General features: G+C 42.7%; 1 protein-coding gene across 1 annotated transcript in view; it reads right to left on the bottom strand.

Moving 5' to 3' along the window:
* The window catches only part of LOC144799663 (AP-1 complex subunit mu-1), a 132,076-nt gene extending 127,147 nt beyond the window's left edge, over positions 1 to 4,929 (bottom strand). The window contains exon 1 of the mRNA XM_078671129.1: positions 4,762 to 4,929. Within this exon, the coding sequence (XP_078527255.1) occupies positions 4,762 to 4,803 (42 nt within the window). The 5' untranslated portion in view covers positions 4,804 to 4,929. The remainder of the gene's footprint in view (positions 1 to 4,761) is intronic.
* Between the last annotated feature and the right edge of the window lie 9,963 nt (positions 4,930 to 14,892).

Below are 14,892 nucleotides of genomic sequence, written 5' to 3'. Positions count from 1 at the left end.
GATTGCCTGCCACACGCGAACGGCTCCCCTCGATGTCCCAATGCCTGCCGTGGCCAACTCCTGACGCGGGCTTGGGTGGCCCAAGGCACACCCTGCTGCTCTCAACTCCGCCGTACAATGCTTTGGGGCACCCGGAGAAAATCCCACAACCACCTCCTTCCCATTCCTTGAGCTCTCACACGGCCTGTCTTGACCACGTTCGCTCACCGTACGGATCGTGCCGCGGCCCAGCTCCACTCCGACTCCTACGATGCACAGTCCGGCCGGGCCAGCCTTTTTTGTTAACCAGGCAAGTTGCAGAATTAAGCTGCCCCTGGTACCTGTTGTCCACCCCTAAGTTGCCACACTCTGTGTTCCTTTTTAGGGGTCGAATAATGGACAGATTAAGGGGTTAGATCCCTCGTCAAGCAGATCTCATTAAAGACGAAGCCATCTTCGCTTGCGGCCAAGCCACACCACCTTCTCAGAAGTTCTTGGTTCCTAGGTGAAATGCTGACAGGTCTCTTGGGCTTTGAGAACTCAGCAGCTGCAGGACAAGTCGTCTTTTGGCACAGTGGTCAAAGTCAGCAGGCTGGCCAGGAGAGCCGCGCCGATTGATGGGTCTTCTGTTCTTGCAGTTGCAACTCTTTACGTTCTTCTTCTTCTTTCAGGTCAGCCGGATCGGTTTCTCTGGTGCCAGGGGCTCCCCTAAATACTGAATTTAGGGGGGTTAGGGGAGTAGCCAATGGGCCTTAGGGTCACTATGCCCCCTATATGACCACTTCCTTTGGCAAATTGGCATTAACTCTGTTCCAGAAATCCTAAGTTTGCCATCACAAAGATGGTCAGCTCTGAAAAGTAGGTTCACTTCAGTTATCCCACCTTAGAGGTGGTACTAGCCTGGGGGTGGGCACGCCTACCCAACTCATTTTCCTGCCTGTCCAGGTGCCAGGACTACTGCGGCAGTGGTACAAGTGATAAGAGCAATGGGCAAAGAGCTGGCGCTTGAAGAACGTGATGAAATACCCCCGTTGGAATAAGCGTCATTGGATGCCAAAACTATTTCTCAGGCACTGGCGAGAACCGCCTGATTTCAGGTTAGCGGTCTAGTGTTTATAGACTCGTGACCAACAGAGTGCCCAATGTGCATGTTCCATGAAGGAACTGCGCACTTCAAATGTCATTGTGCGAGGAGTAAGTGTCTCCTTATCGCACAGGATTTGTGAGGAGAATTTATGTTCTATTTTGGAGACGGGTATAGCGTCTTTCGACTCAGTGATTAGTATTTGAGGAATTTCAGCCAGCGGGAGTTACAACGCATGCGCAACGAGGGAGAATTCTGTCAGAAGAAGACTTGCTAAGACGGACGCTGTCTACTTTCATTGTTATTGAGTATGAGGTAACCAGTTATTCCCTAGCGTGTCGCCAGTACAAGGGAGTCTCACAGTCTAGTCCAGAAACCGGCAATTTAAGGTACAGACAAATTTTCCTTGTCCTATTTGATTTGGCATTTACCAGAAGAACTGAACGAGACTATTAAAAAACTGTGACGGCTAAAAAAAGAATATTGTTTTGAGAAAAGTATTCTGCAATAATTAATAGGCAACTAGTTGAACATGATCAAACATCAAGAGAAGAATAGAGCATATGAACAGAAGGGTAAATACAACAAATCGAGATAGAATAGAAGTAGTGTCAGAGAGAAGCGTTGGTTGTAATGTTTTCTTGTCATCCAATGCAGGTGCCACTGTGATTTACTTCACCCCAACCTCTGTGTAGAGAGAAGCAATAGCCTAGGTCTAAGGGGTAAATATTACAAGAAATCCAGTACAGTTAAATAGGGAATGAGAGATTATGAGTATGTTTTCAATGTGTATTTACGTTCACAGGTGCAGTTAAAGAAGACATCCCAAACTCATTGACTAGAAGCGAGCGAGTTCTCCAAGGCATCCTTACACTGTGAAGCCTATGGTCTCCCAAATAATAGGAAAAGAATACTCACTATAGCGAGCAGCGTAGTCATGAAAATACTGACGATTGGTAGAAGAATGATACTTACCTATCCAATGTGGTCTGTGTCTATATTTATTTATTTACACTGAGGTGAGATCCTTGTAAGTTGTGGCTAAACACATTTGCAACAAACTTCTACACACGACATATAGTATTCTCTTTTTTTATACATATATATATATATATATATATATATATATATATTCTCTTTTTTTAAATATTTTATATTCTCTTTTTATATATTTTTATATATTCTCTTTTTTTTACATATAAATATGTATATACATATATATATATATATATATATATATATATATATATATGTATATATATACACACACACAACATAGCCCAAGTCATACAGAATTCTCTTTTTTGAGATTTATTTTTTATTTTTTATAGCTTGAACAAAAGACTGAAATTCTTGAATTACCAGTATGGTAAGATGCCACTGTCTATGTGGACTAACCAAACAAACTAAAGGGAAGATAAATGAAAAAATAAACAATGTTTTTTTTCCACTTTGGGTAGTATGAATGACTACATCTATTGCTCACCGAACATGTGATGGTGGATCAGAAAATTGACATAAACAAACATAATGCACTGTGTCCCAATAAACCATGTTTGTTAATCAAACAGACAAATATATTCAGAAGTCTCATGCTAGAATAGTTCTGCACCCTCACGAGAACACCACAGCACCAAAGCCATATAGCTAGCAAAACAATGCCCCTCCAAACAGTGCAACATAAGACAACAGTCTATCCCATCTACACCACACACCATTATATTCATATTAATTACAAAAATAATACTCCTAAGCAAAATGCTCTCCTGGCATATGCAAAATGCACTCCTGGCATCTGCCAAGTTATACACTAAGCAGAGTACACAGTCCTCCCACACCACCACAAGCACAACACTCACCAAAGACATAAAGTAATGTATTACAACCACTCTAGTGAAATAAGAAAAAATGTAGTCCTAGAACCCACTAAGGCACACAAGTCCCACATCAAAGCTTTCCAAGTAAGCACAGGTACAAAATGAACACACAAACCAACAGAAAACTTCAGTAAACAATATTGAACAGACCCCTCATAAATTAGTTCCCCTTGCTAAAGTCATTGACACTGAGAAAATCTGAAAATATGTAAACAAAAAAGCACTATTTCAGGTAAACATCATTTCAGGCGGTGTTACAAAAACATACAACAGTCCAAAGGCCATTTACAAATGCCGATAAGAAATACACTTACACTTTCAAGCACCAAACAGACCCGCCTTCGACAAATGGGTTATTATTATTACTATACGGCTCAATTCTTAGTATCAGCCCCATCTCAAGAAACTGTGGATATTTAGAATTCATTAACTGTGTTGCAATGTAACAGAAACAAGCATGAAACTGGTTATGCAAACACATGGTCCTTTACACATGCATTGTGTGCAATGTACAAAAGGGTAATCTTGCCACTATTAGACACTAACCAAGGAATTTGCTAATCATGCCTTAAAAAAGCTTCTAAAGTGTATCCCTCATACTTCACCTTTTCTTAGAAGTAGAACAGATGGCAATAGTTATAATGTTCTGTGGCTCTATTTCAAAGGCATGACAATTTGTCACATGATAACAAATCCTAGTAATGATAGTGCTTGCTATTTGTGTTCAGAGAACAAAGTGGCAGAGGTGTCGGAAAAAACTATTATACTCATCTAAGTCCCTGTTATTCAAGAATGTTATATTTTTATGCCAATATACTTGACACGTTAAAAAGTACATATGATGGGTGGAATGCTTAACAAATCAAACGTTCACCCCTAGTCACAGATCTGGGTTAAATCGATTTTTTTTTGCACGCCACACCATTACAGTTTAGACCCAGTCATGTGAAAATAAGTCTTAACCCTGCTCCCCATGGGAACAGTCCAGCCCGAACTGCGAGGGCAGGTGTTCCCTGGACCAGAAACAAGCATCCTGGGACCAGTTTCGAGGTATCACCCCTCATCAGCCAGGCTACCATGAATCTGATGGCATGGTGTACACAGGAATTCTTGTTGCCTCCTCCCCACTTCACCATCTAGGGCAACCTGTCACACAAAGGAAGTGATGGATGAACATTCGGCTTACATGCCTAAGGGCCAGCAGGTGTGCCATTTCTTAAGCTGACCCCCAAACATGTTTATTTTTGCATTTTTACATAGCGCTGACGTTGCCCAAAAGAGTTAAAGAATTTTACAGTAGACATATGTTGTTACATGGTTAACTACAGAGGGTTCAAAATTACCAAATACTATCAACAACAGTTACATAAGGTTGAGAATTACAAAACGGTAAACCATTACAGAAAAATCACATTTGAAACAAGTTAATACAGCAGTAAAAAGAAGGTAAGGGCTTGATTAAATGGAAGCAGTGTAGTTTTCTATGCCAAGATTTAGGTGTGGTGTCTTAGCTAACATATCATTGAAGGAAGAGGGCTTTCAGATCCGTTTTGAAAGTCACCAGCTTGGTGGTTGTGCCCATCATAGCCTTAGCTCGCTCACACCTAAAACATGGCTATGCCATGACATACAGAGACCCCAGAGGAAGCCTATCCCTTCAATACAGGCCACAGACAGCCCTGGTCCCTTCCCACAGCCCTCCCTTTCATCTGTCCCTCTTCCACAGACCCCACTAAATATACATGAGCCCTGCCCTCAGGCCCCGGCAGACTACTACTGCAGCAGCTGTGCTGCCTACACCTGTCCACGGGGGGCTCTTACCTTCCCCTTCAGGTCCAGCACGTACACGGCGCTGGCAGACATGGTGCCCGGGCGGTGGCAGGGCCTGGGCCTCGCTCAGTCTGTACCCTGTGCCCGTTATCACTCAGCCGCAGCCATACCCGCTACTTCGGATCCTGCACCGCTGAGCTGCGGACAGCGAAGAAGGACATCCCCCAGCAGCACGCACTGGCTGTCAGAGGGGAGCTCTAACGCGGCAGCCATCTTGGAAGGCAGGACCACTGGTTGGGCGCATAGGGAACCTACAGAAACCTACAACATATTCCATATGTAATAAAATAACTTTTTACTTAAACCACGTTTAAGTATGAATTTCATAAAATATAAATGTGATTTGTAAGTGATATTCTAGACCTCAGTATTTTAGTACTGAAGCAAAGAACCAAATAATGCAAGTTTGCAAATATGTCATTTTGATGTCATTAATTGCTACTTTTTCCATACGGTACGATAGCTCCCTTTTCTAATCAATTTCAGGAAGAAATCGGCCATCTTTAGATGAGGTTATTTAGCAGACGATCAACCCTCCCAACCGCCGCGCCGTCCCAGCCGTCGAGTAGAGCGGCCATGTCCGAATAGCAGTCTTATGACAGTGCCACAAAGAGGGCACTTACAAATACTCTAGTTTTTAATACAAATATCGTTATAACTATATAAAAAAACAGTTCCAGATACTTATACAGATAATATACCAGATGTATTTAATTTTTTACGCACTAGATGGTATCTTGCTTTTGATGTGACTAAATATCTGGTCTGAGCTCTCTTATAAATTGTAGTTTTTCATTTAATGAAGTCCCTGGAATTAATGTATCGGCAGCCGTGAACTTGCCACACACCTGCTGGACGCTTGGAAGCACTTCCGATGATTCGGTTGCTTAATACTTTAGCTGACGTCAACGCTCGGGTTGACTAGTCCCACTTCTGTTTCCATGCTAGTTGTCAAAGACGTCCAATTTGGTCCTCCCATTTCCAAGGCACTTGTCATAGACGTCAGATTCTGAATGTGTGAAGCGCTGGGCAGTGGCCGTGCTGCTGTGCGCTGCTTTATAGCGCAGATAGAAATACAACTTAACCGTATTGAATTACATTGACATTGTATTTATATAGTGCTTACCACCCCTGAGGAGGAGTTGAAGCATTTTGAGCTGGGCAGTGTAGTTATTTATGACTATGAGTGCCAGGATCCCGCGGTTCTGGGCATATTCAATGAAAGAACTACGTAACCATTCGGGGAGGTGTTAAGGTGTGGTTATTAATGGTTTGGAAACAATTTGCTGAATGTTGTATACTGATGAATGAAAACGTTGGTTACCAGCTCAGTGTGTGGCGTATTCCTTTTGCATGCTCCTGGGCTGGGGAGGACGCGCCAAGTAGGGTGATACATGCCCTGGAGAAAAAGGACTGCTCTCCCTGAGAGTTTGTAACGATACAGCAAACTGTTCATGCAGACCACATGCGGCCAAAGGAGTTTGCAATTGCCATATGTGGAGTTAAAGCCCCCCTTCAGCCCGTACAAGGCCTCTGTACAATTTGAAGGTGTAGCAGAGAAGCAACGTTGGAAAAGCCCGCCAAGACTTGCCGGTCAGTCTGAAGAAGAAATGCTGTGCTGCGCCATAACACCGAGACATCATCCATACAAAGCAAACGCTAAAGGCAGCAACAATGCTGCGCCATAACACCGAGCCACCATTCATACAAACCTAATTCTAAAGGCAGCAACAACAAGGTACGAAAGCTAAAGGCCATGACAACCAGATGTAACGCCAAAAGGCAGCGACAACCAGGTGCAAGCATTGAAATTTACTCACCAGCATGAAGACCTCAAAAGTGAGCGAGGTGACTCGAAAGCGAACACTGGGGTTGTGCTTGCAAGGTTATTGGTCCCCAGAGAAGCTGCAGAAGACCAGAATTTGGCAGCCAGAGGCCTTCAGCACAATTCAAACAACCATTTGCAATGCAATAGGTCTCGCATTTGCGAGAGTTTAAGCTATTAGCATTTTAAATGACAATGCCTTTTATTTATCTGTTTTGCTAATTAACACATACATAAAAGGCATTGTCATTTACAATGCCAATAGCTCAAACTTTTGTAAAAGTGAGACCTATTCAAAGAAGCGGCCGCCATTGTCCCGACTGCTCGGAAAGTGAAAGCAAGCATGGTGTGCTGAATGTTACAGGGAAGCATGTGGTGCCTGCAGTAGGAGAAACTCATTAAATAAGTGATACCCTGCAGTCAGTGGAGTGAAGGTAGAAGGCCAGAATGTGGGTGTTGACTGCCCTCCGAGTGAAAGTAACCAATGTTTTGTAGTGCTGTAAACTGTACAAGTGCTAGTCACAGATACAACAATTACAAAACAGAGGATCACTGCTGTGAGGGCAATAACACACAGGGTTATCGTCTCAGGCAGAACATTCAAAGAAGGGGATTCCTTCGACCACTACACAAATAGAATTATACAGGAAGGCCATTACTGTTTTACACTCAACATTATAAGGTTTAATATTGAAGCGCTGAAACGTTTTCATGAGATCAACCAGTAAAGTAGTGTATGCACTGCAATTCCTGCTCAGGTTATTCCATTGATTAAGACATTGCGCACAGAGTGGCATACGTCAATGATAGGTAGCGTTGGAGAAAGGAACTAATAAACTTTTTAACGTTGTGCAAGATGTCGACCTTTGCTTTAAGGTTGACAGCAGTGTTTATTTCAAAGCAAAACAAGCAAGATTATTATACCACCGGATTGATGGCATTAAGTGATGTGGATCCATATAAGTTAAAATCAAACTTATTGTCTTTCTCAAAGAAAGAAGAACAGGGCCTGCATTTTAATGAAAAAATAGGACACCTAAGAAGGCACAGCAGTCACTGTCGCTCCTGTCAAACACAGAGCTGATAATTAAAACAACAACATCATGACAGCTTCAAAGGCAACTTCCCTAATCTGAATCTCTTATTCACATTACCCATTGCTTACGTCTTGACTCCAAAATGCCACACCAGCAAACACCAGAGAAGACCGTACTCCTTTCAACAGCACATTACAAAGAAAATGAAATACGACTCTCAATGTAAGTTGTAGTTACTTCTGAAACACAGTAAAATAACGCCATCAAAATACTGTTGCAGGAAAGCATGTTGTGGCTGCAGTAGGAGAAACTCATTAAAGAAAATAGTGCTTCCAGACTAAAAACGACGTACCGTGTAACAACCAAAGTAAAGGGGCCAGTCCTCATGGCAGGTTACAAATGAAGACAAGGCGGTACTAAGGAGGGACTAACAAGCCTAATAACGAATCAGAAGCCAGCATTTACAAAGGACAATGACACAAGCCAATGACAAATATGGGCGAGCGTGGTCAGGGCTTCTACCGCAGAGCAGAGCATGCATTGCCCAAGCTCAACCTAAAAATTCTTCAAGGCGGCGGCATTGTGGTAAGAGGCTCAAGGATAATCATACCAGAGTTTCAGACAACAAGTCCTTGAACTCGCTCATGAAGGACATCGTGACATTGTCACCACCAAGAGCCCTGAGGGATAGAATGTGGTTCACAGACTTGGATAAGAGAGTTGAGAGGGAACTAAAGGAGTGCCACTTATGTAATAGTCTTTCCCCTAAAATTACACAGCATCCACTAGCCACGTCTGATCTTCGTGCGCATGCGTGGGAAAGAGTGGCCGTTAATTTATTTGTGCCCCTAGTGAATGGACATCATCTCACGGTACTCATCGACGAGTATTCCCGTTTTCCTCTGGTGCAGGAAAGGTAATCAACAACACATGAGAAGGTCATTAAGCAGCTAGACGACATCTTTGCAGCATGGGTCATCCCAGACTTCCTTAAATATGGAAATGGTCCACCGTTTAATGGCAAGGAGGGTCTAACTAGACTCAATGTCAAGCATCAAAAAAAGGTCACTCTTAGGGCCCTAAGCTAATGGTGTCGTGGAACGATTTATAGGCACCCTAAAAAAGTGATCCAATGTGCAATGATGGAAGAAATCGAGGAGAGTCATGCCTTATGTCAAGCCCTCCGTGCCTACCAATTGACTCCTCGCATCACCACTGGTGAGAGTCCTGCCACCTTGCTGTTTGGGAGAGCTGTAAGAACCAAACTACCACAGTGGAGCACTGAATGAACTTTGAATGCTGACATGGTTTGTGCCACTGCCACAGCTCGAAAACGTCAAATGAAGACATATGCTGATCAACGTCAGATCACTCAGGCGATTGTCTTCGATGAAGGCAACTGGGTTATTGTCAAACAAAAATGGAAGTGGAAAACAGATTCTCTTCTTGCAGTTGAGCCGCTGAGAGCTGTGACATGCAAGGGAAACATAATAACGACACAATGTCCCAGAAAATCCATCACAAGGGATTCATCACATTTCAGACTTCTATCTCGACATTCATCAGCCCCTGAAATCTCAGATGGGACTGCCCCACCTGACGACCAAGATCAAACATCAGTTCCTGTACCATCAGTGTCCATTTAGGGTGCATCAGAACTACTGCATACCATGCGATCTGGCCGAACAGTGCGGACACCTAGACGACTTATCGAAGAAATATAAGGATGCTGTTGTTTATATCTTTCTATTTAACAAGGAGGGAGATTTAGTGTCTTAAGGCTATGAGCGGCAGGACCCCGCGGTTTTGGGTAGACTCAATGAAAGAATTTCCTAACCATTTGTGGAGGTGTTAATGTATGGTTATTAACGGTTAGGAGATAATGAGAAGTTCAGTTGAATGTTGTACGTTGATGAATAAAAATGCTGGTTACGAGCTGTGTGTATGGCATGTTCATTTTGCATGCTCCCGGGCTGGGAATGATGCAACAGGCAGCAGTCTGATTGTTATTGGGATTAGTCTTGTGTTCTGAAGAAAACTATTCAATTAATTTATTTTAATTTCTTTGTGGTGAATAAAATTAATATTGGTTAGGTGTGTAAGGAAAAACCCCTATGCACTTTGATAATTACAGTTTTTAATAGCAAGTAACATGAAAGGGTGTGGAGTTATGGCCAGAGCAGTCTTCTTTGGAACTGGGGAACCAGGTTAGAGTCCCAGAGTTAGCTCAACTTTCGGTAATTCTGGACAAAACTCCCCAGTGCCTAAAATCCTAAAAAAAAAAAAAAATTTAATAAATGCACCTTTGTGTAATATAAAGTACAGTACTCCAATGCCTTTGAGACGATTCTGTGCTATATAAAAATGCAAAAACATAGAAATAGCAGCATATAAACAGAAAGTGACTGGTTCATAAACCTTGTTGCTTGTTTAAGTTTGCCTTACACTTTCCTGCAAATAGCGTTCTCAAATAGAGGTTATGGAGTGCCAAACTCTACTGCTGTGCATTGGGATAGGCGCCACTGGCACGGATGCCATGGAAGTTAGAGAATACAAACACAATTTGGGTGTTCACAAACTGTTTCCCGCTCTGGAAAATATCAAACCATTCGAACATCCTCGTCACTTACTTAATAAGTGGTCCCACCTCCACCACGGGACCAAAACCAAGAATGCAGGAGAGGACACAACATAACCCCACCCCTTAAAAATGGCGATGTTTAGGGAAAAGGATTTCCACGAGGAAGAGGTTTTTCTATGGTGAAAAAAAATTAGCTACTGCACGGCAGGTTTCCCCATGCCAAATATAGATGTGTATGTTCTTCAATAAAAAATGTATTTCACAAACGTTTTACAGGAAGAGTGCTGTAAACTGACTATCACGATCTCACTGGCCTTCTTCTGGGAATATTTGTGTATACCAAGAAATCATAAATCTACAGATAATCAAATTAACCCCTCAGGAAAAGATTTACCACCAGCCTTTGAGAATGGAGCTCAAGGTGCATACCTCTAGTAAGTCCACACCTTGAAACAAAACGTCATATGTATGTATTAGTATTTATACACAGGAACCTAGTTTGAAATTGCATATTTGTGTATCGCATATGTTTTATATGTAGTTATGCCTAAATAGGTCCTACACAGCGGTTCTGATTACAATCTTTCCATTTGAAATGGGACTGGTCAACCACATGGGTTTGTAACTTTAACTCTGAATGCACTACAATGGAGGCATAACACACGCACTCATCACCTGCCCTTATCCTTCCTAGTAAAGTAGGCACAGTCACCTTGAATTGAGATACGTGGCCATTGTTGATTAAGAAAGGATGTTGTATGATGGTGTGATCAGCCCATTTATCAGCAGTACTGGATGAGCATGGCCATGATCCCAGGGGCACCGCTATGATCACAGAGAGCGAGCTATGCATCAAGACAGGCCCACCCTGTGAAGTGGCAAAACCTTTTAAGAGAGGAATCAGTGGATGTGGCCATGGTAAGCGAGAAGACTGTGTTTATGAACCGGGGATGTCCTCATAAGTGGGGCAAGATCTGGGGGGCATGGAATACATTTAGGGGATATATCTGTGAACCTCCACGGGCACGGGTGGAAAGGGATTCGGATGATGGAAGTGATGGGGTATTGCGATTTTGACAACTGGAATACTGCCACACGGAATGAGCTCTGCGATACTACTATGCCGAATGTTAAGAGCCTACTGATGTCTGGATTTATTGCTTATACTGGCTGTCTGATTGTCTTGTGCCTTGATTGTATTTACAATAAAAAGAATTTAAAAAAAAGAGAGAGGAATCAGCTGTGAGTTTGAAAAGGAAGACAAGACGGACGAAGAGACAGCAAATGAAGGCGAAGGTGGCGCGTAGGAAGACGAGGAAGAGTAGCACTTTGGAGACCCCCGGCGGAATCCAACAGACGGAGAAGGCAGCGACGCGGAAAACGAGATGACACCCACTCCTGGAACGTTGTGGAGGCAGCTGCTGGACGAGGAGAGGTCATTGGCTGTGACCCCAGGGAAGGCACTGAGGACCAGACTGCAGCGACTCTATCCCAGAGTCGTGGCCAAAAACGGCTCTCAGGCCATTGTCTGGTGGACAGTAACACACGGGTATACGGTGGGGTTAAAAGCAGGTGGAGGGGAGCATGCATGAGGTGGCTGGGGTACCTGTGTCCAGTGTGGATCTAGAAATCAACGGGAAGGTGATAGAACATACTGTGACTGGTTTGTTTAAATACCCGCCTCTTCACTTATAAACTACCAAGAAATTGGTGGCACCGACACTTGGTGAAACCTCTTATTGTTGCCTATTTAGTGGTTAAAAACGGTTTACCTAGGTGTTGGTGACGGGGTATCATTAAAAAAGTAACCGTCCCCAAGGCCGGTCTTAACTTTCCCAGAGGGGTATCACGAGCTAGGGAGGAATCTAGGACCTTGAAGAAGAGACCCATCGGAAAAGACAGACCCAGATGCGGGAGAACACTATTACTCATGTACTCTAGCTCCAGGAAAAGCAGTTCCTTACAATAAAGCCCCTCATTCTAGAAAGCTACCTCCAAGTCATATCTGGGACCCTATTACAGGTGGTTTACGTTAAAAAAAAAAAGTACTTTGCAGTTTACTCATAATCTTCTATCATTCACACACAAACACTTTTTCTGTTGTACTCCCCATTTTAATTGTTGTCAGGACTGATATATTAAAGTGAATGTATTTTTAGTGAATATTTTTAAATATGACAAGTAGCAGAGTTTTAAAATTAGTTTTATATTTCTAATCTGGGCTCGGCCCTTAGATATCTTAAACTTCCTGCATACAACAGTTGCCACCACCTCCCCGCTGCTACGTGCCTACTATGGACTTTAGCGACTAATGGTGGTCTTTTATGAGTACACATCAATGAAGGCAATATTGTTTCACTCTAAACTCTAAACTCACAGACAGCTGGAGATATTCTCTCCATTTACTTTAGGGCGTTCCACGCAAACAGCTAGAAGACTCATTTGTGAGTGAAGTATTCCCTACATCAAACCTTTAGTGTTCCCTCCTATTTATGGGCAGAACAGTGTACTTTCTTTAGTTTACAGCTGAATCCAATACCAAAAAAAGTTACGGATACAGTGCGGTAGATATTATTGGCAGACACAAAAATATGTGGGCTATACTGTGAACACTTCCTGGCCAGTCCAAATTTGGTAATAAATCAAAACTTTCCTGTGCTTGTGTACATTACACCTTCCAACAGTTCCAATCTTCCATACGTTTGTGAAAAATGTGTATGTTCCATAATTAATACGCTGCGACACACACAACGTACCCTACAACAGAATATACATTGCTCACTTGTGGTTGAATTCTAAACTGTTGAAAGGAAATCGGACCGTGAGCACGAAGGACCCGCTTTGCCTGTCATTTCAAAGCCCACTCCTCGCGGAACCCGCTTCCGCGGGTCCCGCATCGTTTTGTTTTACTTTGAAGGCGCAGTTGTAAGAGCACCGCGCTGTGAAGAAAAAAGCTGCTACTGTCATCTGTAAATCAGCTCCTGAGGCGGAGGTGAGAGCAGGGCTGCGAGCGAGGGCCGGCGCAGGACTACCAGTCCCAGGAGCGCCTGACCCTCGGCATTATCACCAGCTGACCCGCTCTCCCTGCTGGCTCCTCCCCCGCCTCAGCGCAGCTATAAATCCTCCATTTGGTACCGCAACGCGGGAGCGCGCGGGAGTGAGCCGGGAGAAGCCCGGGACAAGGGCGGGACCGTCTGAGGCCGTCCGAGGACGCTCGAGGACGGGACGGGCCACCCCACTAACTCTGAATCTAAGAGATTAGGACCACCAGATTACCTGGATTATAAACTCCTAAATGATGGCTCTAAAAAAACTGCGTTCAAGAACAATTTATATGAAACGCATGGGAACTGATGCAGCTATTAGAAATTGTGTAGATAAATCAATGAAACCAGGACAAATTTCCAATACACCGGCAATAACCAAATACTTTTCTACTCTCTCGGAGAAAAACCACACTTTTCTGTCATTCTTAGAAGAAGGAAAAAAGCAAAATCTCTCAATTAACAAGTGTGAACATCAGTCAATACAACTACTTGAACCAATTGATCAAAATCAGGTACTATCAAATCCAGAGATTGACCTATCAAGGATCTTCCCCTTGGAAGAGTACCATCACTCAATCTTAGAGATGTCTCAAACAACACCAACTAAACTGCATGATGATGGATTAGCCAAGGAGGACTTAGTAAGCAATACAGCGAAGATCGAAGTCCAGAAATCAGAGACTCCCTTAATGCATAACCAACCATTCACCAGTTCCCCAGATAAATCATCTAAACTGTATATTAACCAAACTAAACTTACTGACCTTTGTTTTTCTAATTTAACCCACGCAGCTACTACACCTCCGCTGTCAAAAGCACTATTTTCACTTCAAGAAATCCTGGAATCAGTTCTCACTCATCTAGGTCAAATTTTAGCCAACTCAGATGATACCTTGGACGTTCAAATAGGTATTCTCAAATTTCTGGTGGAAGAAAAAAAGAAGAAAACATTATCTAAAGATCTAACTGATAAACCAGAAATGGCTATCCCAGCCCAGTCTGAAGATGGTTGTAAAAAAAGCATGAGACCCCAAAAAATGCAAAATGCAAGTACGCAAACATCAGATGCGAAAAAAAATGGGACTGATTCTAAGGAACGACGAATAAAGGTAAAAACTCCCATAATCTACTCCCTGAAGAAACTCTTCAGAGAAGAAAAGGATTATTCGTCTGAAACTAACACAAAGCACTATCCTATCTTTTCAAATAAAGAAACTGAGAAAGTTCAAGGTGCGATATTTCCTGAAAATAAAATACTCCCAGAAAAGAATATCGTGGAAAATGAAATAAAACAGACGGGAAAAATTAGAAAAAACAAAGAAGTGAAGGTACATAAGGGAAAGAAAAACAGAGGGCGACCTCTGAGAAGAATCCAAAAGAAAAAAGGGAACAAACTCAAATTTCAAAAACATACCTCTGTTAATTTGGTGAATACTCCATCGATTCAAACAACAACGCTGGCGAAGCCTTTGAATCCAATAGCAGAAGAATACTGCCCGCCAACAGTAAGTAAATTAACAGAGTATAATACTAATAATACAAAAGACCTACAAGACCATAAAACTTGGCTAGGGGATGGTTATCAATCAAAATACCTAACAATTGAGGAACTGTTTCCCACCGATAATGTTC

The sequence above is a fragment of the Lissotriton helveticus genome, chromosome 12 (genome assembly GCF_964261635.1).
Source record: "Lissotriton helveticus chromosome 12, aLisHel1.1, whole genome shotgun sequence".
NCBI lineage: Eukaryota > Metazoa > Chordata > Amphibia > Caudata > Salamandridae > Lissotriton > Lissotriton helveticus.
The sequence above is the reverse complement of the archived record's forward strand: the minus strand, read 5'-3'. Positions and strand labels throughout refer to the sequence as shown.